Source organism: Haplochromis burtoni, unplaced genomic scaffold (genome assembly GCF_018398535.1).
Source record: "Haplochromis burtoni strain Fernald_Lab_line unplaced genomic scaffold, NCSU_Asbu1 Contig_197, whole genome shotgun sequence".
In the NCBI taxonomy this organism is placed as follows: Eukaryota; Metazoa; Chordata; class Actinopteri; order Cichliformes; family Cichlidae; genus Haplochromis; species Haplochromis burtoni.
In genome coordinates, this window is record NW_024582558.1 from 251,468 (window position 1) to 279,440 (window position 27,973).

The following is a 27,973-nucleotide window of genomic DNA, read 5'->3' on the forward strand; positions in this document are numbered from 1 at the left end:
CTAACAGATGGACAATCATTTACACCTAGAGCCAATTCAGAAGTTTAACCTAGCATGCATGTCGCTGGGCTGTGTGAGAACACACTCAAACACCACACAGGCAAGCGGATCTGAAGCCTACACCTTGTTGCTATGAGGCCATGGTGCTAACCACCATGCTGTCCCCCGATTCTCCTGTGTGTTTGTGGGTTCTCTCTGGGATCCTCCCATAGTCCTTTTTTAATTGAGATTTTCATAAAAGTAAAAATGAAGCAATGACAGTAGCATAAAAACAAATCCATATATGAGCTGAGAAGCAGGATGTAAAAAAGTGAAAACATACAAAGTCAGTGTGCTCATTGGTGGAGCTGCTCTCTCATTTTGGCTGCGAGCTGCTCTCTCTTCTCGCAGTGCTTTCTCAGGTCTTTGACCTCCACCGGGAGCATGCTGTTCCACATCGTAAGCACAGACTCTTCATCTGACAGCCGAGACAAACAAACACTTTGAACCGATGAAGAAAAAAACCTGCACAGCAGGATCGCCGCTTTCAAGGTCGTGTGAGAAACAATGAACCGTCGGACTCACCGTTTTGATTCTTGTGCTGAGTTTGTCTTCGGCCCAACACCAGCACCACATTCTCCCTGTTAAGTGTTTCTATTAAAAAAAACAGAAAAAAAGAAAACTGCAACGTTTTCACACCGACTGACACAAACAAAGAATCAATGAACTTGGTCATCAATTTTTAATTTCTTCTTTACTTCAACTCTTATTTTTTCTTGGGGCAAAATAATCTTGATGTGATATTTTTACTTCAAGCAATCTTCAATATGAACATGAAACGGCAGTGTGTGCAGGAAACACAATTTCAATCACATGTAATGTTTTAAGAGGTACTTCAACTGCCTAGTGTCCTGTTATCTGTTATCTCACAGTAACCATCAGCAGTAAGAAGATATTGGACCGCAGACGCCCTGCACATGAGCACATATCTGTGCACTGATGAGGGAGCTGTTCCACAAATATTTTTCCACTTTTAATATACAATTTTAGACAACAACATCGAGCGACATCAGCGAGTATATAAGGTGCATAAATGTACGACGCTTCTGTTCCATTAAATGAATGCTGTGGTTGGCTTTATTATTATTACTGTAACAATACATCCACACCAACCAGGAACCGTGCGGATCTGCTAATCTGCCAGGAGAGTGGCATGAAATTAAAGGTCAAACTAAAAACAAAAAGGACCCACGTATGAGTGCAGATGCCATACAGCGGAGAGAATCACAGTGGGGCTCCATGACCTGCAGAATTTGGTGTTTGGGGAGCTCCAGTAGCAGCAGGTGGCCCCTTCTAGTGCCGATCCAGAGCATGGCGGCGCTTGGCAAGAGCAGGGCCTTCACTGTGGCCAAGGAGGGCGACGCCTCAGAGGGCAGCTCAGCTTCTCTGCCGTGCCCGCCTCTGTCACGTCTGCGGGGAACGGATGGCATTAGCATGCAGCTGCTGTTGTGTGGAAAACTATCTGAACTTTGAAAAACAGACTGACAAGAGTCACCTGCAGTTTTCCTGCTCAGTTAATGTTCTTGCTAAGTGCTCGGTAATGTTTGGTGTCTTTTCAAAATCGCACGTTAACTTCAAACCGTGGGCTGCTCTGCATCATCTTTTACCTTTTGTTTCTGATCCCTGTGTTCTCATTCTCACTGTTTATTCAGTCAATGTCTGCAGCTAATAATGCAAGAGATCTGCCTCTGCTGTTCCCTCTGGTTGGAGGGGGCCTGCTGTATGTCTGTATGCACTACATTCATACTCCAAAGACATGGAGTAGAAAAATACAGTTTTATTTAGTGGAAGTTAACAGTCACTGCCACTTTGTAACTGCAGAAAAATTTCCGTATGTCAGTGTGTGTCACGTGCGAGCGTACCTAATAATCTGAGCACAGTCAATACAGTCCACCATCCTCTCGCTCCTCTTGTCCCAAACCTCAACAGTTGTTGTCCTGGCTTTGCTGAGGTACACGTATTTATCCACAACCATACGATACACACACGCCTCGCTCCCCAGTGACCGCTGCTGGCTGAAGGGCGTACGCGCACACACGAACACACAAAGACACAGAATTTTGCTGTTACGCAATCAGTTGTAAAGAAGTCCAGATGAGACATTCACATGACCATTTCCAAGTGTTTTGTGTCTTTTTAAAAGACAACTCCTGAAACATTTTGATCACACTTCATACTTTCTAATCTTCATAGCACCTTGAAAACAACACTCCATTCATATATTATGTAAATGGAGCTGGAATATATCCTATATATGCATTTGTTTACAGAACGAGCTGCCTGACATTCCCACACAGACTTACTGAGAAAAGAGGTTCGGTCTTGTGTCGATGGACTTGCAGACATCATAGTCAGTGGTGAAGGAAAGGATCTTGGATCCGCAGCCGGCCCACACAGACCTGCTGTCCAGTGAATGCACCGACTGGCCCAAACACATGACCGGAGTGTTGACGTGGCCCACACTGAGCGTTTTAACCGGTTGGCCGTTCTCCTGCTAAAAAACAAGAATTCCAGCAGATAAATGTGCACAATTAGCATGTATCAGAATATCATCCGTTAAACAATCAAAAAAGGGCTTTTTCTTTATCCTTGAATACTTACCTTGAGCACAGAGTCCTCATAAATGCTAAGAATTCCATCTGCTGTCCCAACCAGCAAATAATTCTTTCTTTGACTAAAAACAAACAAATTTTTAAAAAGAGATCAACAGGGAACATATAGAAGTGGTTATAATACGACCTAAACCGGAACTGCAGCAGTTCACAGTGCACTTTTTCACATGCTTACGTGCGTCGAGGGTGTACGTGGAAGTACAGTGATGTGACGGCGTCGGTGACCCTTTGCAGGTGGTGCCAAGTCGACGTGTCTCGACTGTTGATGACCACTAAAGAGCCAGACTGGGTGCCTGCCACCAGCCAATCGCTGTCCTCGTTTGGGATTTGGACAGTCACGAGGCACAGGACGGGACTGGTGTCGACCTCGAAAGAACCAGCCTGTGAATGCAAATTATAATTCCATGATAAGAGAATCATTTTTACAGGGATTATAATGTATGAGATCTCAAAGAAGATGTAAAGAAACAAGACGCTAAATGAATTAAATTGCATCAAACGTGTGAAATCAAAAACTTTCAATTCAGTTTCATTTATATAGCACCAAATCACAGCAACAGTTGCTTCAAGGTGTTTTATATTGTTTTGGTTTCTTTTTTTCGCCTGTCCCGTTTGGTTCTTTTGCCATCAGAATTATTGTCTAAAGGCAAAGAAAGATGCCCAACGGAAAGGTGTTTTATATTGTAAAGCAAACACCCTACACTAATACAGAGAAAACCCCAACAATCAGCTGACCCTCCTTCTGAGCAAGCACTTGATAACAGTGGGAAGGAAAAACTTCTTTTTAACAAGAAGAAACCTCCAGCAGAACAAGGTTCAGGGAGGGGCAGCCCTCTGCCACATTAACATTGTGTATCAGTACCTGTGTAGCGACCGTGTTGGTGTTCAGGTCCACAGCTGTGATGGATCCCTTCTTCTGGGTCCTGCTGCCTCCACCAAGCCAGACCCGGTGGCTGGAAGAATTGCTGTCGGCGGTGCGAGAGCTCAGAATGAAGCACTCGGCACTCAAAACCCCGGGAACCACAAGCTCCCTCATAAGACACAGCATTTCACGAACAACCTCAAGCGCACACACACACACACACACACACACACACACACACACACACACACAAGCCTCTTAATTGTGTATCACTCAAGTAGGACTAAAAATCATAATCAAGTTAAATTTAAATCTGCTGCTTGCACTTCTGCATTTCTGTTACATAGTATCCACTTTACTGCCACTAGGGGGCGGTGGCACCACCACCATCACCTTTCTCAGATAGAAAAGGTGAACAAGCTGGTTACACAGTCTGCAGGTCCTAACCTCAGCAGAAGTGGGTCGATCCTGTGGGCTCTCCCTCAGACATTCCTTTATTAGAACCTGAAAGCTGGGCCAAGGTGAGCAACCGTAGTGTTTTACTGGATCTGTGGAAGAAGTAATGCACACTTCAGTGAATTCTCTTTAACTTGTGAAATATATAAAACAACACATATAATGTAAATCCAATTCAAATATACTAGTATAAAAACTGAGTACTACTTTGCCTTTTTTTAAATTAATGTGGCTTTAATGTCAAGCATTTAGTTACTTGTACGTGGTCATTATTAGTACCATGTCTGAGGTGGCTCTCTTTTTCTTAACATTCACTGTCAGTGATTATAGGTGAACTGTTGCATTCCCACCTGGCAGCTTTCCCTGAACTGCAATTTCATCAAACTCGCTGGGAAACTTCATGCCGTCTAAAATGCGCTCGCCACGGGTCATCAGGTCGTAGAGCAGCAGGCCGAACGAGAACACGTCAGCCTGCTGATTATAAATCACATTACCTCGGGCGACCTCTGGAGCTCGGAAACCTGTAATCAGTTGATAACAGTATAACATCATAAAGCAGTCCAATCAAAGTGGACAAAAAAAAACAACAACACAAAGACAAATATGTCTTCAAAATCTGATTTTAAAAATAATTTAATATTCTGATCGCATGATCAATGAAATAATAATTAAAAAAAAACAAAAAAAAAAACAGGCACTTTGGACTCTGACCTGCTGTCCCCTCAGAGCTTCTTACTCCCATGCTGCAGCAGTACTGAGCGATGCCGTAGTCTGTGATCTTGGCGATGATGTCAGAGTCGGTCTTCAGGTTGAACAGGAGGATGTTGTGAGGCTTCAGATCCCGATAGATGATCATGGCTGAGTGAAGGTACCTGATCACACAGGTTTGACAAAGAAACAGCAGGTAAGTCGATTTCTGTACTTTACACGAGCATTTAAATCTGATTTAGAGATATTTAAAGTTATTATGGTGGTTAAAATCTAAAACACAATCTTAAAATTAGTTGATGATTATGTGAAGAATTTCTTGATGCTGGGTTAAGATAACATGTCAACAGCTCTTCGTTCTACCTGAGCCCATCAGCCACCTGCAGGGCAATCCTGTGCTGGAGCTTTTGGTTGAAGCTAACATTCTTGTTTTCGAAAAGGGAATCCAGAGAGCTGCGCAGAGCCAGCTCCATCACCAGGACCTGAGGAGTCGAGCCGGCTGCCAGCAGGGTCACCAGGCTGGGGTGACGGAGGCGGCCCAAAACGACTAATTCCTGAAAAACAGGGAGAAATGTGAATCGATGAAGGCAAAACGCATCAAAAGTTTAGCTCTGAAATGGCTGGTGACATTTGTCATTTCTGAAAGATACAAAAGACACAGAAGTCAGGTAGATGTGCAACTCTTCCTGCTGAAACAATGTATGATGTCTAATCACTGCTGAGCCACAAGGACAGTGAAAACACAGGTGTCTGGGACACAGAGATGTTAGGAAGAGGAATGTTGGGACTTTGGTAAGCAAAGTTTCAGTGGTACCTGTCTGAGGAGTCTGTAGATGTAAAGCTCAGAAGCATGCTTGTTGAATATCTTCACAGCTACGTCTTCGTTCTTATAGACGCCTCGATAGACCGTTCCAAAGCCACCGTCGCCTGTTAACAAAACCAATATGAAAGAATTAAGAAACAAAAATGAAACTAAAACAAGAAGGTTCAAAATTAAAAATGGTGCTTTTAATAATCTGCTTTTTCATAAAAAACAGAACTTATCGGGACATTACACAGCCGTACCCAGTCTGTTCTCTAAAGACAGATCTACATCCAGTTCTTCACTGTCGAGTGTTGTTCCTGCAGGCTGGTCACTCAATAACAGATCAGGGGCTGTTTGAAAGACGGGAAGAGTGCAAGGCCGATTTTCTGCGCTCGCTCGCAAGAAATCTACAATCAGCAAAGTTATCATTTTAGACTTCTTGAATCCATGACAGTAATACAAAACTGACCTGACTAAGGAAACAATACAAGTGCTGATGTTTTAGTGCACACACCTGTAAAAATGTCTTCCAGGGGAATCTTCCTCCACTCCTGCCCATCCTCTGGGCTGTACAGAGCCCACTTCTTCAGCAGAGCTTCTCCACTGCCGTGCATGTCGGTGTTTAGCAGGCCGGGAAACCATTCCTCCAGCAGGGAGTCAATATGATCCACCACCTGACCCAGCAGCAGCCGGCCTGGGGGAACGCAAATGAGGGCTTACAAAGGAGTGAAAACTTTTAAGACAACAATCGCAGACACCTCCACAACTCATAGTAATAATTATCAGTACTGTAATGCATTTTCAGCCCTGGATGTCATAGTGTTGGTAATGCCGATAATGTGTGTGTTTTTTTAAGCCATTTTTATGAAGGTTCATTGTAACTAACCCACAAATGGAAGTTTCATTTAACTGTAACACCACCATAGAGTTACACCACCCTGAGCTCGTCCGATCTCGCCTCAGCTCTCTGTGGTCGTTGTCTTTTTATTGCTTTCAAACACTGGATATTTCAGGATAATTATCATCCTTAAATACTACAGCACCTTTGCATGATGCGGGCACGGTTATTCTGACACAGCTGGAGGGATTTTCCTCCACCAGACAGTACGCCTCCTGGGACCAGTTCAGGTAAATTCCTCTCCTCCAGTAGATCCGGTTGGGTCGGACCATTTTTTCTGGATAGCACAGAGTGTGAAATGCATTCAGTTAACAATTGGCTTCTTTAAATATTGCACTGAAGAAGTCAACTGATGTACTGGTGTATGTTTAATTTACCCCTTCCACAAAGCAAGTAGGAGGATGTTTCTAGCAGGCGGCTGATCTGCCGAGACCAGTAATCCATGGGGAAGTACGGCATCTCATACAGTCGGACGATCACCTCAGAGTTCTCACAGTGAGGCAGTTCTATGACGGGTCTGTGTTTGGACAAGCTGTGGATTATGTGTTGAGTGGTTAGCGTGTGTGAAGCAGTTATTTGTTGATTGTATTTCCACAAAGACACAGCCTACCTGCTGGGTACCAGCAGCTGGTCCTCGCCAAACGGAAGAGCAATCTGAAACTTCTCCAGCAGCTTCAAGAACTGTGTCAGGTGACTCTTCGGGAAACACTTGGTCTCAGACAGAAACTTTTCCACGACAGAGCGCTGGACCACTCCTTTAGGATGCTCCCAGTAGCCACAGCTCTTTAAGGTCAGTTTCTGCACAGAGGAAAGATAACACAAGCATCTGTGCATTCAACAATTCTCACACGGCCATCCTCCAAGTTCCAAACCTCTCTCTAACTCCTCATCATCATCATCGTCATCATATTATGATGCTAGAAGGACGAATACAGAAAGTCTTTACCACCTTAAGGTTCAAGATTGAATCCCTTTATTGGGTCATATTTAGATTGTAAAGTTCTAATTAAGCTCATTTTAGTGTAATTTTCAACTGTGGTTTGTCTCTGTTCTTGCTGCTTTAACACAGTAATTTCCAACTTTTGGGATGAATAAACTATTTTCTTTTTCTTAAAAACCTAAAAAAAAAACACCAAAAAAAACCACAAAACCAAATGCATGTGATTCATAACAAGAAGGGCTACCTGTGAGATGACACTGCATAGCCACTGTGGGTCAATAAAGTAAAGCTCCTGAAGCTCAAGTGCAGGATCATCGAAGTGCAACAGAACACCTGCAGTGACAAAGATGCAACAAAACTTGTCAGATGGAGACGCAAAGTGAAAACACACTCAAGCTGGATATCCAAGCTACTCTGCAGGATATCACTGTGTGAGTGTGAAAGTGCTGAGGCAAAGCTGCTATTTTATTTTCAAAACTAAAAATTCAGTTGAAAAGTGCTTGCTTTATTAGCCTAATTCAGACTGACCGACTTCGCTGAGGAAGTGGATAGCATGAGGGAGCTCAGCTTCCTCCAGCTGCAGCTGACTGTCTTGGATGAGCTGCAGGAGCTCATGGTGCCTGAGGACAGGGAACTCTGGAGGAACCCTGGCTCTTTCCTGAAGAATCCGGCGCTCCAGCTCCACGTAGCTGTCTGGCACCAGCTGACCCATCACAGGCTGGTCTTGTATCTATGAGGGGAACAGGATATGAATGCCTTCATTACCTCCCTTGGCACAGAATAAACTGGAGTATGTATATGAAATGAGATGAGATAATGTCATCCCACAGTTTGAAGTCAGACCATCCAGTCATTCGTGAAATCCCTTTAACATAATTGACAAAGTGGTGCAGATCATGTAAATGATAATTAGAAGTGTGTTTTTAATTTCATTGCATAACTTACTGTTGCACAGCTAAACTATGGCCATTAATCTGCAGTAATAAGATCTGGTTTTTCTCAACTTGTTGCATTATTTAAAGAAATTATTAGAATATACGCTCTCTAAATGAGGATTATGAGCTTTACTGATTGAACGGAGACTATTTAAGGTTCTGTACAATTAAGTCCATTCATTTTTTGCAGCCTTTAGGAATATTATTTAATTAGTTAGTTCAAGAGATGAATTGAGGGAATTTTACATTTCATATAGATTGTGGGGGAAATTAGTGTGAATTTGCAGGGCAATCTACTCCCTATGTGCCAGTTCACATACAAAGAACCAAGCAGTGTTTTCAATAATGACAAGTAAGAGCAGCGCAAACTTCCAGTTTAAACACTGGGTACAGCTGCTGACTGTGTGGCTTTCAAGAGACTTGAGAGACTCCAGAGGACTCTCCAGAGGAGAGTTACGCAATTACAAACTGCTCCACCATGTAAACGTGTAAAGAGCTGACCAACGGCTTATTCCAGGAAGCAGGTTTAGCTAACAACTCAGTCACCGTGAACTTCACCTGCTCCCCGGCAGGTTTTCTTCAACAAACTCTGAGTGTCTCTCTAACTGGTTCCCTCCTGCACCTGAACCAGCAGACAGACACCCCCGATTCACTTCCTCATGCTTAAAGTCACAGCTCAAAGACCTGACAAATTAATTCATTTGATGAAGCTTATGTATTGTTTTTGTCTTTTCACACACACAGAAATCCCAGTTAGTTATGAGTTTGCTATGCCTAACCTCTGCACCTTTCCCTGACCTAATGATGATTTCCATCGAGGTCAAAGAGAAGCAGTTAGGAAAGGATGATATGAGATCATCTTTTTGAATTATTCCAAAAAGATGATCTCCTTAGTCTCCTTATGTTTCCTTTTACCTTGAAGCTGGTGACCTCCCGGACAATGGCCTTGCGGAGTCTGGCGATGGCATCTGAGTCCTCACAGACTGAGACCATGTAATAATCCCTGATAATAGGGAAGCCTTGGTGGGTCAGGAGCTCCTGTCTGATTTTGCTCAGGCAGTTCTGCAGCTGTGAGTCCTCACTCACATCTGTATGGGTTCCCACTAGAATGACTGGAGACAGCGGTGCTACTGCCTGAAGAAAATAAACAAATGAATAGAAGATACATTAAAATATCCAGATGAACTGTTAACTTACAATGCTGCCCTACTGCAGACTCAGCTCAGATCAGGTCAGGAGAATGATTACAAGTTCACAGACTTTTATTTCTTATGACTAGATTTACTTTGATGTTGAAGAGCCAAGGTTTGAGAGCATCCACTTGACTAGTTCCCTTGCTGATGTTGTAAACTACCAGGTAAAGAGCTCTGGACGTCAGGAAGTGAGGGTGAGAACCACTGAACTCCTCTCCACCTGTGGGGTAAACATACGGGTAGGGCCTCAAAATCACAGCTGGTGTAATAAGATATCCAAATGTCAATTTATCTTTTCAGATTTTACAAGAGGGCCAACCTGAAAAGTCCCAGACATTCAACACCATTTTCTTCTTGTCTCTTTCCCTGACGGTCCAGTCGCGGACGTCAATGCCAAAAGATGTCTGTTTTGAGTTCAGCTGAGAGCGTTTTAGCTTCATCAGCTGCTGGATCAGGCTGGTCTTTCCACTTCCTGCGTTCCCCACCACGATGAGCTTCATCCGATAGTATGGCACCGCCTTCTTCAGCCGCTGCTGAAGGAACCTGACAGGAGAGTATATATGGTTCTTTATACAGGATAACATAAAAAAAATTTTTTTTTAAAAAAGCAGCAGAATGTCAACCCTGTCTGACCTGACTATGTCTTTTGTCTTGCTGCCAATGAGTTTGAGATCCAGCTGCAGCTGAAGGCCATCTAGTGGCAGGTCCCACAGTCTGCTCAGTTTTCCCATTTCATCTGGGAATGAGCGCAGGTTAGTGTTATGACTCACATCCAGGGAAGTCAGGCCTTCCAACAAGCCAATCTGGGGGGGGATCTGAATGCAAACAGCACAACCCTCAAAGACAACCCTTTACAACAATGTGTTGTTTACATTCTAGAAAGTGCTGTATACGCTCTCTTTTACCTCAGTGAGCCTATTGGCACTTAGGTGGAGTTTCTCCAGTCTGGTCCATTTGTGGATAGGTCCACTGAGATCCAGAGTCTGTATGCAGTTCTGACTGAACATCAGCTCTCTGATGATGCTGGACACCCAGGACGCCGGGCCAGGCAGGACAACGATGCTGTTGGTTCTCATATCGACTGACCGTAACCTAACAGGACGTATCGTGCAAGTAGAGAATCAGAATCTTTGAGGCTTTTTACAATTTTATTACTGATAGAACTTTGGAATTAAAATATAAGAACAGAAGGTGAGGATCTGGCTTACACTGGAAGTTCAAGTACAGCCTCGGGGATTGATGCAAAGCTATTGTTTGCAAGTTTTAGTGTCATAACCTTAGCTGGCAGACGGGACAGGGAACCTGGAGAACACATAATAATGTTTCTACTTTGATTTGTATTTTTTTCATATTTTTTAATCGTTCTTGAATAACTCTAAATTAAAAACGTCTGATGAAACCTGTAGCATGAAGCTCTTTTTTCACTGTATGTTTAGATAGTAAAATACTACCCAGACTGAACTGATGGTGAAAGAATTAGTGTGGAATTTATCAGTCAGTTGGTAATACTCACGGAGTTTGTTCATAGAGACATTAAAGGTTTCCAGTTTGGGGCAGCTGCTCAGGAAATCTGCAGAAATATTCTCCACGCTGTTCTTGCTCACATCAAGCAACTTAATCTCAGGCAGACAAAGAGGTGTGCACAGCTCAGTGATACAGTTTCTGAAAAGAAAAGAAAAAATCGTCTTTACAATTCTGCAAATGATGTTTGTGGATCCACGATAAGATTGTTTGATGTAAAACTATCAATTTCCTTAAAAACCCTACCCTTCCATATAAAGCTCCTCCAGCGTATGCATGGTGCGGCCCAGCTCGAAAGGGAATGTGGTGATTTTGTTGAATGAAAGGTTGAGCTGCTTCAGTGATGGACAGGTAACAGCAGGGTCAAAGGTCAGCTGGGGGCCAACGCAATTACGAGAGGCGTTCAGCATGCTCAGCGAGGGCAGAGACAGCAGCTCCTGTGGCAGCGACTGGAGCTGATTCCCCTGCAGGTCTAGTCGAGTCAAATTCTTCAAACTCTGAGTCAAAAAACAGAAAGAAAAAAAAAATGTAGCCCATATTTTTATCTTTTAGTTCTTTTTATTAGTGCAGATCGAATGCAGACCTTACCAAGCAGAGTTCAGAGGGAAACTCGAGCAGACAATTATAGCTCAGGTCCAGACGGTGGATATGCCACAGCTGCTGCTGGACAAAGCCATCGTTGAGACAGGACAGGGAGTCCAGCTCATTCCCAGATAAGTCCAGCAGGTGGATCCTCTCTTTCTCTTTCGGCAGAGCAGCAGAGTTCTCGGCAGACCCCAGCACTGACAAGGCGATAACAAGAGCAAAAGCAATAGTTTCATTACTTAGATACCTTTTATCCAATTAAAACCAATACACAAGAGCACCAGATCCACTTCAGGTATGATAGAGAGCTGAAAAAACACACTTGAAAAAAGTAGCTAGGTGTGGAGCAGGAGTCATGCCTGTTGACCTGTCACAGCGCCACCATTGCACTCAGTAAGTCTTTTACAGTGTGGACAAACAAAAACACAACAGCGTGTGAAAGACAAACTGCTGCAACACAAAACATAGCAGCAGCACGCTGTGGTTTTATAGTTACAGAGATAATCTTTGGTCAGTGATGACGGGGGCAGTCCCTTCACGACATTTCGTGACTAAGACCATAAGCTCGTGGGACTGTTGCTCTTCAAGTGGTGGGTTAGAACTGATGCTATCGTTATTGCGTGTTACTGTGTTTCTCAGCTCAGAACAGTGTCGAGTTTAGCAAAAGTCCACAGTGTCTGAGGCTACTGTGGTAAAGCGGGCACCTAAGGACAGCGTGTATTAAGTTCAAATTAAACGGCATCCCAGGATATGGAGCCAGTTTTTACAATTCAAAGCTGCCACAGTCTTTAAGAATCTCATTTACAAAAACAAGCATTGTTAAATTTTGAATATTCCTTATTTTACGTGATGTCTTTAAGAAGGAGGTGTACATGCTTCCAGCATCCTTTCAAATGTGGATATCTTAGTGTCACAAACGGAAGTGTTATCCAAAAAAATAAGATGAATTCATGGAATAAGTTGCTGTTGTCCATGTAACAACTAGCGATATGATTTTATATCATTAAAAACAGGATCAGTTATCGAAGAAAAGAAGAGGCAAAGAAGAAAAACAAAGGAGAGACAAATATCAAAGATCACAGATTTTTCAGATACCTTTCTGACTCGAGCTATTCCGTCCATATCTTCTGTGAAGAGGCTCAGTGTGCTCAGTCTCAGTCTGACCACTCTGGACATACGAGCACAAGAAAGCTTCATATCAGAGTTATAGCAGAGACTGTTACAAAAGAAGGGACTGCTTAGGGAAGTAAATCTCAGAGTCCAAGAAAAGACATTTTTAGGATCATACTTAAGAAGCGATTTAAAAAACAAACAAACAAAAAAACGGCGATGACAAGTTAAATTTTAGGGCCAAAGCATAAAATACCAAATGTCTTTTAACAGCTCTTACCTCTGCGCTGGCATGTCTGCGACGGCCCTGCTTCCTCCTTAAGGATTCCCCCCTCAGCTCCTCTGATGAATTGTTGTACGGCTTTGGAGAAAGAGCGCCAGACAGCGAATCGCTTCCTATAAAAAAAGATACACGCAGTAAAACATAAGTGCTTATTCAATACACTTGCAGTATATTTGAACCCTAATCGTTTTTACAGGGTACCAATCGTCATGCGATATGAAATTGTTGCCAACTAGAAGCCATATTCTCTTGCTGCTGTCACCAAGGAGGTTATGTTTTTGGTCGGGTTTGTGTCTCGTTCTGTCTGCAGACACTGTAGCTCAAAAAAGGTTTCTAAGAAACTGTAATTCTTACAAGTGAGGTGTGCATTTTACTGTATTAGTATTGTATAAATATCCAAAATATAATGTCACATTTGACCTCTGACCTCTCCTTCAAGGTCGATAGATTGATCTGAAGGTTAAAGTAACAATAATGCTATACAGAGCTGTTTCTGTGTGCTGCCCTTGAATCACATGAAAGATTGAAATTGTTTGACTGAACCATATTAGCTTGTTGCATCTCAAACTGTCAGGGAACAAAGCAGCACACTCCATGCATTCATTAAACATGCCCATGTGCCCATAGTGTGAGACACTGGTGATCATTTACAGATGTGCTTTTAATGTGTAGTTCTTAATCGAGTCCATGTGAGACCTCCTTTTGAGGCAAAAGGTCACTGCAAACTGAACGAATGGGTCACTGAGACACTGCCACTTCACTACAAATAGGCCGAGTCTAATCGCAAGTAAAAACATACATGTACAATGAATTACTCTGGCAGTGGAAAATGAAGGATTTCCATGTACAGAATGTTCAGCTGTAGTTCTGAGAAAACAACAACGCTGCTGGAGAACAATGCCACTACAGTGCAACCGATTACTGCTACTTAGAGCAATGTTAGAATTATGCAGTCTCTCTGAACAGCATGCAAATCTAATAATCAAGTGTCAGTTACGTGTCTTGTTTGTTGCCCGTGCTGGAAGTTATCTAAAAGAGAAGTACAAGTAGTGCTCCAAGTCCGTTTTAGATAATATTAGGATAATATTTTCTACTCTTGGCTCTGTATAATGTTACTGGAATGAGATAACCCAGGCACAAAACTCTGGCTGTGAGCACAGCAGCCCACACACAATGTTGTTGACAACTCTGGTTTATGAGGAGCACTAATCAGACAAAACTAGGTTATGGGCAGTGGGAATGGGAGAAGCTACAGTGTTATATAGCTACAGAGTTCAAGAATATGAAGCTGAAATGCCCTCTTTAAGAAAGGCAGGTGAAAATCAGCATCCCTTTACCATCACTCTCCATGTCATCGTTGAAAAACAGGCCGTCTTCCAAAGAGGTAAAGCTGAAGCTGGAGTCGTCGCTCTCATCAGAAATGTAGCCAGAGGTCAAACATGGGTCAGTCACTGACCGAGGGGGACAGCTCACACTTTTGGACCTCTGGAGAAACTGGATGTACTTTGCCAGACTCGTGCCCTTAGCTTGAAGACACAAAGATATTCAAATTAGAGCTGCTAATTGAATCGATTTCCTCTGTAGCTTTTTTCCCATCATCCAATAAAATCCTCATCAGAGTTTCCAAGAACAGAGAGCATCCTTAGTGTGTCAGATATGTTGTTATGGTTCTGTTATGGTTCTGTGCGAGTGCTGCTACTTTTCACTTTATACTTATTCCCTTAGGTAGTAATATTTTTTTTAAAAAACACTGCAAATATTTCTCTTGCTGTGGATTATGCACAGCTACATGGAATCACATGACATCTGGATAACCTGCGAGCATATCCAGGCTTTTATGTCGTCAAGATAAGTGATCTTATCATAGTGGAATGAAAAAGCATCAAAACCAGTGTCTCTAAGCAGACAGCGCGGGGGTGGTCTTTGTTGGGATTTGGCTCTATATAAATGATTACATTCAAACTGCTTGTCTTATCTAAAAAACAAACAAACATAAAATTGTGATATAAAATTTAAAAACTCAGCAGTTCTTCCTCACTGTTGTTGTAGCGTAGACTGGAAGTTCTGCTTCTTTCGGCCAGCAGGGGGCTCAGACAGGCAGCATCCAGACGGCCTAGCCTGAAGCCGCCCAGGCACAGGGCATTGTTGTTGAGGTCCAGACCCAGACGGCCAAGTAACTGGATGACTGTGGGTCCGTCACCCCTCTTCACGCTCACGGCCAGAGCCCTGCGGAGGTGCTGCTCGTGGCAGCCTCGGCTTAACAAGAGTTCCACCAGTTCCAGAGGTCCACCTCTCTCACAGACCTGAAAAAGACAGGCCATGATCGAGACTGAACTGATTGTCTTATTACTGATTATTCGAGCATGACTGGGAATTGAAAAACACATGAGTGCTAGTATTATTAGTAATGAAGCTTAAGTGTCATCAAGCACTGTACCAAAACATTCTTTAGTAACTCCAGTCTTATCCATGTCTCAACCCCTTACTCTAAGAATGATATCACGAATGCAAGTCACCGAAAAAAGTTTCCTCCATAAGATCAGCTCAGCCTTTTAGAAAGGGCGACGAGCCTGGACATCCAGAAGGAGCTCACAGTGGACTTCCTGCTCCTTTGTGTTAAAATGAGCTAATTGAAAAGGTTCAGGCACACAGACAGGATTCCTCCTGGGCACCTCCCGTTGTAGGTTTTGTAGGAATATCCGACTGAAAGGAGAACCTGATGGTTGCCCCACAGATTGCTGGAGAGATTACAGAGATTACATCCTGTCATGCCTGGGAACACCTAGCGTTCCAACATGGGAAAAGCACCGCTAAGGAGAAGGACAGAATATCCTGCTACTGTGACGTGTCTTTGGAGAAACAGAAGAGGATTAATGGATGGATGGATGGACGTACATAATATGTAGTGCTGAACAAAAAAGTAAAGCTGAGGCCTGTCAGAAAAATCAGGGTACTCCTTATGTACGACGTCGATCATGATTGGGACATACACATGTGGGGTTCATCCTCTGGGGAAAATGAATGTCTCCTCTAGGTTCAAAGTCACAGTTACTAATCTTTAAAGCAATGGAAGAGCCACTGTCTATTGAGACAAAATTAAATGGGGACCACTGAGGCTCAGGCAGAGCGGGTCACTACCAATGAGACGGTCTGTGCATCAATCCCTCGGCTCTTACGGTCCATGTGTCGAAGTATCCTTGGACAAAATGCATCCATAGGAGAGTAAGTGTGCATGTGTGAATGTCAGATAAAAGTGCTTAGCCATGGGTAAAAGCACTGTATGCCTGTGTATGACTGAGTGAACGAGTCAAATCACTCTGAAACCATCGTGACCTCTGACCTGGTAAATGAGAGACTCATTTTTGGTCTTCTTGTTGATGTCAGCTCCCAGCTCAATCAGACACTCAGTCATTGTTGTATCTCCATCCATGCAGGCCTTTTCCAGCATGCTGTAGTGCAGCTCTGAGTCGCACCACATTTTAGACAGAGCCAGGCACACCGACTTCCGCAGCTGATCGCAGACAGACAGAGAGACTAGGAGTCAGAAAGGGCAGCAAGTCTCCTTTCTAGGAAAGCATGTCACAGGAAATATTAAACCAGCAGACAATGGCTTAAACGATTAACGTAATGCGTGGTCATTTGTGTTCACAGAGTAGCCTGTGTTTCAACACAACTGCTTCCTGATATTGGGATAGAGACTATTACCCTTGATCTTGCAACACAGGAAATAATAATCATGAGTAAGGAAGTAATTTTTTTCAAATTACTGGTCAAGTTTAAGTGTCTAAATAAAAAAGGTCAGATATTTGGAATCAATATCTGTATCTGATGATGCCTAGTAGAAAACATTTAAGATCAAACTGATCACAAGGATGTGAACATGTGTGTTAAATTTTAAAGAAATTCATTCAGTTGTTGTTGCTGCGGTGGTCTAACTTACTGGGCTGATGCTCTGGTCAGTCTCTTCTCTAAGGCACTGGAAGATGTGCCTGTCAAAGTCTTCTTTCTGCAGTTCAGCAGCTGCTCCTGAACAGGCGTCCAGCATCCTCAATGCCACCTGTAAACACTGCAAACCAGACAGGAGGAGAAAGTTTACGAGGGCAACACTGTCAGCACTGCCTTTAACAAGACACACAGGGTAGAAATTAGCCTCAAAGGGCACAGCATCCTGCCTTTGAAGGCTTGATTTAAGATCAGATCTACAATTCTGTGACTGTATCCAGACGGCTAGCAACCGATTACATCATAGCATGTGTAATGGCTATTAGCTGAGCTGTCATCCAAATGTGAAAAGTAGGGATTTAAATATACATAAAAATTGGTTATTAGCGTTTTTAAAAAAAATTGGTTATGTCTTTAATCGTGAAGGATAGGATGAGATAACATTATGAAAAGAAGAACTCCGTAATTTACATTCTGTTCAAATGGGAGCTCTAAGATTTTTTTCTTCAACCCAATACTGTAATTTTTTTATTTTTAATGAAACTACAGGGCGGGTTTATTACGTCATGGCGTTATATCAGAGTAGTAACACTTGGGTCACCTTTAGCAGCATCTCAGAGTCTTCTCTGTACTGAATGAGAGCAGTAACCACAACGGAGGCCAGTACAGGTACGATCATCCTCGAGAGCTTCTTCTTGGACACAACGTAGGTGAGCAGGGTCAGCCCCCAGTAGTGTATCTCTGGAGAGCGCAGGAAATTTAGTGCGAGTGTAGTTATTTGCCTTTAATAAAGTTCTGTTGAGAAAAAGCTTTGTGGTTTTTGTTTGTTTTTTCCTTCAGGCAGCTAAAGGCAGTAAACACAGATTTAATGAAGTGAACAAAGGGATTAGTTCAGCTATTCCTAAGTGAAAAACTACACCCCGGATCTCCCTGCAAATCACGTTAAGAGAAAGTTTGGCATTTTTTTACAACGACAAATGTATACCTCGTTCCTGCGGGAACATTTGTAGTGTATGCAGCACTGTGTCTATCGCCCCCTGCTGGCACAGAAGATCCACCGCACCAGAGCAGTCAGCCAGAGCAGACAGCACCTTCAAACCACATGTTTGAATGGCTGAGCTGCTGATGAACTGTACGCACGTGCATGCATAGAAAGGGAAGAGAGACCAAAATGAATTACAGATAATGCTGCATTAAGTGTTTCTCAAGTGTTGCACACATCTGCATCAGCAGAACGTTAGTAACAAATATAAATGTGGTTATGTACTACTGGCATGGATGAAACATTAATTAGAATAAAAGTTAATGGATATATATCATTTTAGCACACTGTGTAATATATAATGACATAAAACAACTTTCATTAATCTGAGCTTTACTCTTATTCTCTTTTGTCCTTTAGAGTACACTGAAATGCTCAACAGCAGACAGGTTCATGATCTGGGACTCAGTCTACTAAGACTAAGAGAAGTTTCTTGGGTTGTAAAACAAATAAAAATCACATTATCCTTAACATATTTGTCTCAAACGTGAAAGAGCCCCAGTTTGTGAAGAGGAATAGACACAAATCCAGCCTAAGCCATAATCTAGTGTACTCTCTGCGCATCCTAAACGCAGACAAATAGGAGGCTTGTGTCAGGAAGCACATCCAGCATAAAAACCGTCATAAATCCAATATACGGATAAAGCCACTGTGGTGACCCCTTGGAAATAAAACAACAGCCAAAAGTGCCCTGTTTGAATGCTCATTTTGAATGATTATGCCTTCTTTAGCACTCTGGGTTTCAAATGCACAAATTATTAAGTTAAATAAACTGCTATTCAGACATTACTCTGCCACAGATGTCACGGCCTTTGGCAACAGAGTTTTTGCTGTTTGTGTTCTTTTAAAACATAATGAAGCACAAAAAACGTATTCAGTTATTAGTCATTGTGTGAAGTCGTGACTTGTTTATCATAAAACACTAAATATGAGACAAATGACTGTTTAGACTTGACAGACGTTCACTTCCTCGATGACATGTGGTGTCTTTTTTCTGGTTTTTACTCTTTTCCGAGGCTGATTCAGTCAGTGTTTATCATCCACACTCAAGCATAAAGACGGACATTTTCAACGTCCATACCAATATGAAAACTGAGAACAGTGTGTGAATGTGAGAGTGAATGAATAGTGGCATTGTAAAGCGCTTTGGGTGCCTTGAAAAGTGCTATATAAATCCAATCTATTATTGTTATTAAATCTTTTCAGAAATGCAATCACAATCCTTCTGATCTTCTAGTTGCAGAACAGGCTACGATGCAGTTTATAAAACGAATGGGTGAACTGTCGTTTCATTCAGGCGCTCTGCAGCCTGAATAATTTTCTCTTTATTGAAAAAAAACTCTTAAAAATAAAACCCGATTAGAATCTCCAATTGGGCATTTCAAAACAAAACCAAAATGCTCAAAATGTTGAAAAAGTGTGTGTTGCCCATACCCTGTTGAGAGCTTCCAGGTAGAGGATGTGAGCTCCTTCCACCACACACTGGTTTTTCAGGACCTTCAGAGACACATCGGCCATGTCGGGGTCTGCGACCGAGTTGCCGTGCTCCCTTAAACTCCTGTCTGAGAAGGAAACGAGTGAGGACAAGGACATGAGTAAACACGGACCCTCAGACACAACCGAAAGAGTTTGTTTTTTTTAAATATCACAGGGCATAAGGATTACAAAGAATCTATTGTTTTTTCTCGTATTCATACAAACTGAGCCAGGCTACTTGCCAAAAAGGACTTACAATAGATACACACTTGTTTGCCAAGCAATCAAATACAATGAACCATGCACGTTCGTCATATAAAGGTCTTACTGCCTTTGCATAACTGCAATGTGAAACCAAAATGAACTGGATCAGATATACACAACAGAACAAAAACAGGAACCGTGGTTTAGACTCTCAGATGTGAAAAGTCCCTTAAATTAAAGAGCACATGTAGCAAAATTCCATAACAAAAATAGCTGATATGCTCTGAGGGCTGCAAAATTAGCGAATAGATGCGATTTCCTCATTATGAGCAGCTCATTTCACCTTACACTGTGACTAAGTACTAGTCAAAATAATACTCATAAATGATATTCTCCATCTTCCTCTGGGACGAAGCTTAGTGCGGTAAAGAAGCTGCCCTGTTGGAGAAGATGGGGAAAATAAACTTTACTTGTGCGCCATTAACTTTTGTTTGGCAGGTCACCTCTGCGCACAAACACCACACAAAGAACACGTAGCTGCTGGGAACGGAAGTGAGAAAAGAAAACAAGAGCGTACCCGGGCAAAGGAAGACCAAGCTGGCTTGCAGAGCCTCCAGCTGAACCTCGGGATTAAAGTTATGAAACTTCATGGTGCTGAGGATCTGGTTCATGGCCATGGTCAACTCATCCAGACTGGCGGCCCTACAAATACAGGGAGACTAGTTTCAAAGCTTGTGAGAAACACTAAATGCTCTCCTCAGTGTGTCTGAATTTTTTCATCGTAGAATGTGAACCGTCTTCGTTCGCACCTTCCCTGGAACAGCAGGTTTAACAGTTTGCAGGCACTGATGGAAACCTCGGCTGAGTCTGAATGTCTCTTCATCATCTCCACCAAATTCACATGAAGGCCACTTGACAGCAGCAAAGAGCGCATCTTACCTGCAAACAAAGCAAACCGGTTACCGTGGCAACAGCCAAAACAGCAGTGTTTTTATATTATATAGAGATATATACATAGCATCTGTAGCATAAGCTTTTATTACAGGCTGCAGGCGGCAGTTTCAGCACAGACAAACAAACAGATGTAGATCATAACTGCATCTCTGCACACCGTGTGGAAACGTGAGACTCACTGTTGTTTGCGATGAGTGTGGCGATGGCGCTGGTAGCAGCGTTAAACACATTGGGAGACGCAAAGTGAAGCAGCATGGCCGCCATCAGCTGTCTATAAACAGGAGTCCTGTGGAGCAAATACCCAAACGCCATCATTACATTCAGTTCTCGCACAGATTCAACGGCTATGAACGCACGTGTGAGATGTCACTGTGTCACCTTTCATCCTGCTCTTCTTCTAGATGGTTCAGTGCAGCTCCGTGCAGAAACAGACTGTGAATGGCCCAGCACGCAGCTTCCTGAGACGGTACAAGTGATTTTTAAATAAGTTCAAGTCTTCAGGAGTACCATGTAAAACTCGAGAGCCAAACGTTAGACAGACCTGAACATCTGGCTCATCTGCGTGGAGCTCCAGTGCAGTAAAGCATTCCCTCATCCAGCTCAGCTCCATGTCCTCCACCTGCCCGTTACCCCTGTTCTCCTCCTCCTCTCCTTCTTCCAGACCCTGCTCGGCCACCGCTTTGTTCTGCACGATGGTTGCAGCTAACAAAAAGGACAAAGTCTGTGTCAATCACTGTGTCATTTCTGCAGAATGGAGAAAGGTCAAGAGACAGTTGCATTTTAGTATCATCTGGTTTTTACCACAAAGCTTGGCAACTGTTTTGGGTTATTCGTCTGCGTCTACATCTGCTTAAAAACAGATGCAGGGCTTGAAGACTTTAGTGAAATAACTAAGCAAACATCACGGTTATATGGAAAATTGCTGCTTCTGAACTCCAATATTTCAAAAAAATGTGCAACATCACTATATATTGATGTTGAGTTTAAGACCATCACACGTGCATTAAATATAGTTTGTGAATGTGGGTCCTCACTGAGGTTAGCCAGGCAGGACAGAGCAGCGGCTTGCAGCTTGGGGTTGTTAGGGAAAGTCTGGCAGGCTCTGACTGCGACTCTGTGGACACCATTCCTCACCAGGATGTCGTTGTAACTCTCTGCAAGACACCATAAGCCGAGCACCCAGAATTAATACTCTGATTACTTTGATTATTCTCCTCAATCTTCATCTGTCATCTGAAAAAACACGTTAGTTTATCCGAACGAATGAAATCCAAACACTGCTGTGTTGACAGTGAGGATTCAACAAACAGTGTTATCATTACTAGTGTTATTCATGAGTTATTTATTAACTGTACATCTGAGAGTTGAACCCATTTAACACTGTTTTTTTAATTTTATTTAGTTTGTATAGTTAACAACAATGATACTTAATAATGTTCACTGTTGGCTCAGAAATTGGTATAGATAGATAGATAGGTAATGTTTCTACAGTCGGCAGGTGGGACAGTGGAAGTTCCAGATGCTTGAGTTACCACTCTGTTTAGTTCTGCTCTCACTCTTCATTTACTTTTACTTTCACTTTCGTCAGCTGTGCCGTTTAATTGAGGCACAAAAACTGCTGATAAAACAACAGCAAACAAAACAGTGTGTGGGAGAATGAGCTCAGCGATCACTGAGAAATGTTACTGAAAGACTAATTTACCTAATTAACCAGTATATAATATAGTATGTAAAATGTCTACGTGGATGTAATTCAAAAGTCTTATGAGTCTAATTCAATAGCTCTTATCAGCTATGATAATACACACATTAATATTCTGCATTTGAAGTGAAACACAAAAGTGCACAAAACAAATCTGCATCCACAAAAACAATGTCAGTACTAAAATACATTAGAGGAAGAAGAAGGCCATAAAAATATGATTAAAATATGATTCTTCTCCTTTTCCACTCGCTCTGACCTGAAGTAAACCTTTTGAACAGGCAGCAGGCCTTCTCCTGCAGCTCCTCCACCTCAGGGAAAGCATCCATGGCAGCGATGATGGTGCTGTAGCACCGAGTGCCCCCTGACATCAACACCTCCACGTTACTGCCTGCAAAAGACAAGTACGCAACTCCACCTGAGTCTTTGAGTACTGCTGAATTACAAATAGCACAAAACTGTAATGAGTAGTATAAGACCCTTACATACTAGCTATAAATAAGATTTACATACTCGACCAACAACAAAATTATTTAAAATTTTTTTTTACATATTCCATACAGAAATCATTCAGATCTGAATCAGCTCAAAATTAGATTATGCATAAAAGTAACGCACCATCTTCTGTACAGTCCTGCGTATTTCAGAGAACATCTCTGAAGTGAGATCGGTTCATTTCTCTCTCAAAAATATTAACTGCAGCTTCTCAATACAAGCCAAGAATAACTGAAATGGCTGAGATGGGAGCATAGCTGATCCATCTTCCACTTCACTCTAAGAGTAGTAGATGGAGTAGCTTAAAGTACATCTACTTATAAGTCATATTTATAAAAGGTACTGAATGAGTTACGGCCCTTCCAGGCTCATTTGTGATGTTGCCTGATCTCCCCTGCCTTACAGCAGGTACGACAATTTGCAGCTGACTCCACTTAATCAGGTTAGGGGTTATTTAAGTTTAATCATTAATATATATTTTGTTCCTATTTTCAGCTCTCTGTCCTTTTTTTTGACTCACTCGGACTGTTACTGGTACTTTCCACCATTCTCCTGGACTTCCTGGCAGCATAACAAAAGTCTCTTTTAAACAGTGTTATCTTTGCAGAACTTGCTCTCCAGGCAGCAGTGAGTGCCTGCTTTTAAAGAGTGCAACCTCTGGGTTTATTGCAATGACCAAAATAAAAGGAATCCCAATTAGAAGCTACTGTTAATGTTACGTGCTTTTTAAGTTGAAGATAAAGTAAAATATCTCATCAATATCAGAGAAAATACCAAAATAGTGATCAACTTTAAAATCCTTTGGTAAATTGTCATTGATGATCATTTTCATTTTAAATTAAATATATCGACTTCCCGTATAAGACACAATACATGATCGTTAATTCTTGGTGCAAATGCCCTCGATCTGTTCTGGCCTCCTAACTCACACCATTTTAAATTATGGATAACTCTTTGGAAGATGCCATAAGAAATAACAATAATAATAATAATAATGCAATCCTTGTAATCCTAAAAACAGGATTCGGACTTCCCACATCCTGATAATTAAAATAAATTTCATGGAACTGTAGGAAGTCTCCAATTCAATTATCTGCTGCATTCGTAACATGTTTGACTGGGAAATATACTTCAGAGAGTCTTCACTGAATGAGCTGCTATGTTTTCTCACAATGACAATTTGATGTTTTGCTTTCCAAACATGCACGGCTATCCTGTCCCACAAGTTCTCAGAAGGACACTTATTTTACTCCTATTTAATGGCATTAGAGGGATAATGGAAATTAAATCAAGAGTCCCTAAAAAGCATTGCAGTGACATCACGGTCTGGTGGTCCGTCTACAAATGGACCATGCGAGGTTTTATGAGCTTGTTTCATAACCTGTGTTTGTTACCACTGTGACTTCAGCAAAGCAAAAAGAAGATGACATTAGCCGAGGGAAACCACACAGCCACACACAAAGGACAACTACACCAAATCTCTCTATTCAAACTAAGACTCAGCTACACAGATCAGGCATAACGTTTTATAAGAACCAACACACAGCACTTTTTTTGGATTGTGCAGTAATAATAACACGGGTTTTTTTTCTTTACTCTATAGCCATCATAAAGATCACTGTGATGTCATCAGGACTTACCCGGGTGAGTCAGAGGAAGCAGCACTTTTAAAGCCTGCAGCTGCATCTCCCAGTAGTCCGGAAACCTCTGGAGAGCTGCCAGAACCACAGCGTGATCCTGGTTCTCCACAAACTCCACAAGGTGCTCATCGCTGACTGCAAACACAGACGCAGTAAAGATATACGGCTGCTGTTCACCAACACACAGAAGAAAATGTTAATGTGAAGCTAACAAAAAGCTCAATTAGACATGCTGTATCGATGACTATATGCCAAAAGTTGTGTTCCAAATGTACACAAGCTAATCTTCAGTAACATTCGACATTAAAATAGAAGTACATAGATGTATCTGTATGTTCTTTTTCTTTTTTTGTTAACTTTATTCAAGGTTTTATTCTTCTGTGCACCATGTTTCTCTTTTGTCATGTCTCCATTAATATGTATAAACAAGCTAACATGTCAACATCCTCACATTAGCACATTAGTAATTGAATACGGTGACATTATGTGATTGAAACTGCAGGATGTGTGCTCTTCTGCATTGATTATTAAATTAATAAGTAGCTGAACCTTAAGAAGTGTAGACTGATTAAAAGTAAACAAATTCTGGTAAGAATTCAGAAAAAGTCATTACAGACTGGGAACACTGCAAGAAATACACACAAATGCAAAATCACAGTGAGATTTATGAAATGTGTGTCCCAAAAAGCAGTGACGATGATGATGTAAGAGAGAAGCCTGCATCACTAAGGCAAATAAGAACGAGAAAGTCCAACTGAAGAAACGTAAGCAGGAAGACAGGAAAGGCACAACTTTACAAAGCGTTTCCTCGAGAATTTAACGGGTTAAAATAGCAAACGTTAAATACCATTCCCCCCAGGACTCTCGCTGCGGCTCTTTATTTCACTTTTCTTTAGGCATTCACATCCCGACTTGGAACCACCCTCAGGTCACAAAGACAATGACTGCACGCTGTATTTAACAAGCATTACACTCGCATGACGTAGAGCATAGTTGTTAAATTAGTTTAATCTCTTTTCTAAAATAAAAGTCAGGCAGTGTCACTGATCAGTGTAAGACACATACCAAGCTAGAAACACAAAGACAGTGTAGACTACACATTTAAGTTCATAATAAATCCACATGCTACGAGGTTGGAGTGTGTATCTACCCACCTTCCTCCAGAAGCAGCTGCAGAGCTGTGCAGCCTTGGAGTTGCACTTCTTCGCTTGTAGGAAACGCCTTCATGGCATACACCACAAGGTCAAACACGTCCTCCTCCTCATCCAGTAGCAGCAGAGGAATCTTGGCTATGTATGAGAGATAAAATGTCAAGTACAATGAATATCTGTTTGCAGCCAGTCACCAAACTGAGATTATTTTCTGCTTCGATTATCTTATCCGAGCCTCTCGTTAAACTTCCCGTCTTGTTTTATACCCAACCAGCTCAAACAAAAAGCAAAAACCCTAAACCTGCAGATTAAAAACATTTCAGAATTTTTACTCTATTGACCGCTCCTCTTATTACAATGTATGGGTTGGCTATGTTATCAGAAAATGTTTATTTTCATGAATGCATGTTGGATAAGTGGTGAAATTCTTCTGACAAGCACAGATATTATTATTAGATTATACAAACATTTTTAGAAGCAGGAAATATTTGTTCCATTGTTGCTGGGTATGCAAATGCTTGAATTAGCTGAAACTCTGCATTTCTAAGAAGCCTCAAATCACTCAGCTACACATCAGAGTAGAAAGGAGTGTGACCGTGCAGGCAAACAAATCACTGAAAGAAAAACAAGGTGGTTAACTTGCTCACATTAAAGAGTCTTAAATGATAAATAAGGCTTTTGCAGTGCCATCTGTAGCAGGAAGGATCTTCGGTGTATTCATACCTGATCTGAGCAGCAGGGCCAAGGCTCTGAGAGCAACCATGGTCACTCGACAATCTGCGCTGTACTGAGATAGCACCTTAAGGATCTGCCTGAAAAACATACAACAAGCAAAAACTTCACCAAAGCTGTCGCCAAATAGATTTGGTCATTTTTTTCATCTCCATTGAAAGACCAAACCTTTGCAAAAATTAACTGAATTAAAACTTATTTTATGATATATATTGTTTTAACTACTTCACCCTAAATACTAACTTGATCATTTGATTATTAAATGAAAAATGGCTGTCTGTTGTGTTATTCTAAAATTGTGTAAGCATTGCCGCTAACACAAATGCCTGACATGGAGAATTAATTAATTAATAGAAATTGGCACGTGTAAATAGGGTCATAGCAGCTAAAGCTGGTGTCAAATAATCTGAATCAAATTCTATAAACTTGATTCTATAAACCTAAAAGGAAATGTGCCTCAGATTCAAAGAAATTCAATTCAGTGTGGTCCACATTCATTTTTCTAAAGTCAGAATTGAGAATTTTACTAAAGTGGAGTAAAAATTGAAGGGGTTAGTCTCCTTTTTGCCTCGAGATTTACCATGACTCGAATCTCCTATTCGACCACATCCCAGAAGAGCCCTACCAGACTGAGAACTGGTGACTGTGGAGGTCATTTAAAGGCCAGCATAGGCATTGTCATGTTCAAGAAACCAGATTGGGATGATGATCTTATACATGGTGCACAGTTGTGTTAAAAATGATGGATACACTGGTCATGAAGGGATGAACATGCTCAGCAACTATACTCTGTTACGCTGTGGCTTTTTAATGACGTTTAATTGGTTCTGTTGGTACCATTTTGTCACTATCAGCCTGAACACTTGCTACAAGGCAGGATGGATCCATGCATTCATGCAGTTTATCCCAAACTCTGACCCTCACATTTGAACATCACAACAGAAATCAAGCCACATGAGAGCAGGTAACGTTTTTCCAGTTTTTCTGTCGTCCAATTTTGACGAGACTGTTTGAACCGTAGCATTAGTTTCCTGTTCTTGGTTGACAGGAGTGACACCCAGTGTGGTCTGCTGCCCCTGTAGCTGTTTCAATGATCAACATGTTGTGCATCTCTGCTGTGCATCTCAGAGGAACATTCAGAGATGCTGTACTGCAAAACTTGATAGTGACAAGTGGTTATTGGAGTTACTGTTGCCTTACTATAAAGTCTGACTATTGTCCTCTGACCTCTGGTATCAACAAGGGGTTTTTGCCCACAGAACTGCCGTTCACTGGACATTTTCTCTTTGAACCACTCTCTGTAAACCCTAGAGATTGTTCTGAGGGGAAAAACCCAGCAGTTTATGAATTACTCAGCCCAGCCCATCTGGAACCAACAGCAACAACATGCAACGTTCAAAGTCACTCCAATCACCTTTCCTCCCAAAATTAATGCTTGGTTTGAACTTGAGCAGGTTGTCTTGACCACGCCTATATGTTTCATGTACCTTCGTGTGGCATGAGCCATCATGATAGTCATTCATTTAAATGAGTGGTGCTGCATAAAGCCCACAGCTGCCAGAGAGTCTTCACTTACTGGTGCACTCCCTCTACCTCCCACTCTTGGGCTTCATCCAAAGGTCTGGTTAGCTGGTCCAGTGTAGTGGGGCATATTTCAATCAGCTGACACAGCAATGACCAGCCAACCT

At 41.9% G+C, this 27,973-nt stretch overlaps 1 protein-coding gene across 2 annotated transcripts in view; it reads right to left on the reverse strand.

Moving 5' to 3' along the window:
- The window catches only part of lrrk2 (leucine-rich repeat kinase 2), a 30,280-nt gene that overhangs the window by 376 nt on the left and 1,931 nt on the right, over positions 1 to 27,973 (reverse strand). The window contains exons 3-51 of one of the 2 annotated variants that reach the window (XM_042226100.1): positions 27,862 to 27,971; positions 26,277 to 26,365; positions 25,557 to 25,691; positions 24,403 to 24,537; positions 22,527 to 22,658; positions 21,600 to 21,719; positions 21,107 to 21,267; positions 20,944 to 21,023; positions 20,745 to 20,851; positions 20,421 to 20,550; positions 20,189 to 20,313; positions 19,366 to 19,493; positions 17,875 to 18,019; positions 17,491 to 17,630; positions 16,888 to 17,013; positions 16,288 to 16,458; positions 14,986 to 15,250; positions 14,285 to 14,473; positions 12,945 to 13,060; positions 12,650 to 12,722; positions 11,558 to 11,751; positions 11,216 to 11,466; positions 10,962 to 11,110; positions 10,657 to 10,750; positions 10,354 to 10,540; positions 10,082 to 10,263; positions 9,768 to 9,991; positions 9,541 to 9,668; positions 9,171 to 9,389; positions 7,849 to 8,050; positions 7,565 to 7,653; positions 6,991 to 7,178; positions 6,758 to 6,912; positions 6,526 to 6,657; positions 5,997 to 6,176; positions 5,743 to 5,889; positions 5,492 to 5,604; positions 5,041 to 5,231; positions 4,681 to 4,841; positions 4,320 to 4,490; positions 3,931 to 4,061; positions 3,514 to 3,711; positions 2,827 to 3,032; positions 2,641 to 2,713; positions 2,343 to 2,533; positions 1,902 to 2,054; positions 1,232 to 1,449; positions 565 to 633; positions 323 to 457 (exon numbers count right to left, since the gene is read on the reverse strand). In XM_042226100.1, the coding sequence (XP_042082034.1) occupies positions 336 to 457; positions 565 to 633; positions 1,232 to 1,449; positions 1,902 to 2,054; positions 2,343 to 2,533; positions 2,641 to 2,713; positions 2,827 to 3,032; positions 3,514 to 3,711; positions 3,931 to 4,061; positions 4,320 to 4,490; positions 4,681 to 4,841; positions 5,041 to 5,231; positions 5,492 to 5,604; positions 5,743 to 5,889; positions 5,997 to 6,176; positions 6,526 to 6,657; positions 6,758 to 6,912; positions 6,991 to 7,178; positions 7,565 to 7,653; positions 7,849 to 8,050; positions 9,171 to 9,389; positions 9,541 to 9,668; positions 9,768 to 9,991; positions 10,082 to 10,263; positions 10,354 to 10,540; positions 10,657 to 10,750; positions 10,962 to 11,110; positions 11,216 to 11,466; positions 11,558 to 11,751; positions 12,650 to 12,722; positions 12,945 to 13,060; positions 14,285 to 14,473; positions 14,986 to 15,250; positions 16,288 to 16,458; positions 16,888 to 17,013; positions 17,491 to 17,630; positions 17,875 to 18,019; positions 19,366 to 19,493; positions 20,189 to 20,313; positions 20,421 to 20,550; positions 20,745 to 20,851; positions 20,944 to 21,023; positions 21,107 to 21,267; positions 21,600 to 21,719; positions 22,527 to 22,658; positions 24,403 to 24,537; positions 25,557 to 25,691; positions 26,277 to 26,365; positions 27,862 to 27,971 (7,395 nt within the window). In that variant the 3' untranslated portion in view covers positions 323 to 335. Of the gene's footprint in view, positions 1 to 322; positions 458 to 564; positions 634 to 1,231; positions 1,450 to 1,901; positions 2,055 to 2,342; positions 2,534 to 2,640; positions 2,714 to 2,826; positions 3,033 to 3,513; positions 3,712 to 3,775; positions 4,062 to 4,319; positions 4,491 to 4,680; positions 4,842 to 5,040; positions 5,232 to 5,491; positions 5,605 to 5,742; positions 5,890 to 5,996; positions 6,177 to 6,525; positions 6,658 to 6,757; positions 6,913 to 6,990; positions 7,179 to 7,564; positions 7,654 to 7,848; positions 8,051 to 9,170; positions 9,390 to 9,540; positions 9,669 to 9,767; positions 9,992 to 10,081; positions 10,264 to 10,353; positions 10,541 to 10,656; positions 10,751 to 10,961; positions 11,111 to 11,215; positions 11,467 to 11,557; positions 11,752 to 12,649; positions 12,723 to 12,944; positions 13,061 to 14,284; positions 14,474 to 14,985; positions 15,251 to 16,287; positions 16,459 to 16,887; positions 17,014 to 17,490; positions 17,631 to 17,874; positions 18,020 to 19,365; positions 19,494 to 20,188; positions 20,314 to 20,420; positions 20,551 to 20,744; positions 20,852 to 20,943; positions 21,024 to 21,106; positions 21,268 to 21,599; positions 21,720 to 22,526; positions 22,659 to 24,402; positions 24,538 to 25,556; positions 25,692 to 26,276; positions 26,366 to 27,861; positions 27,972 to 27,973 lie in introns of those variants that run through there. The other variant, XM_042226099.1, reaches the window with a different exon arrangement.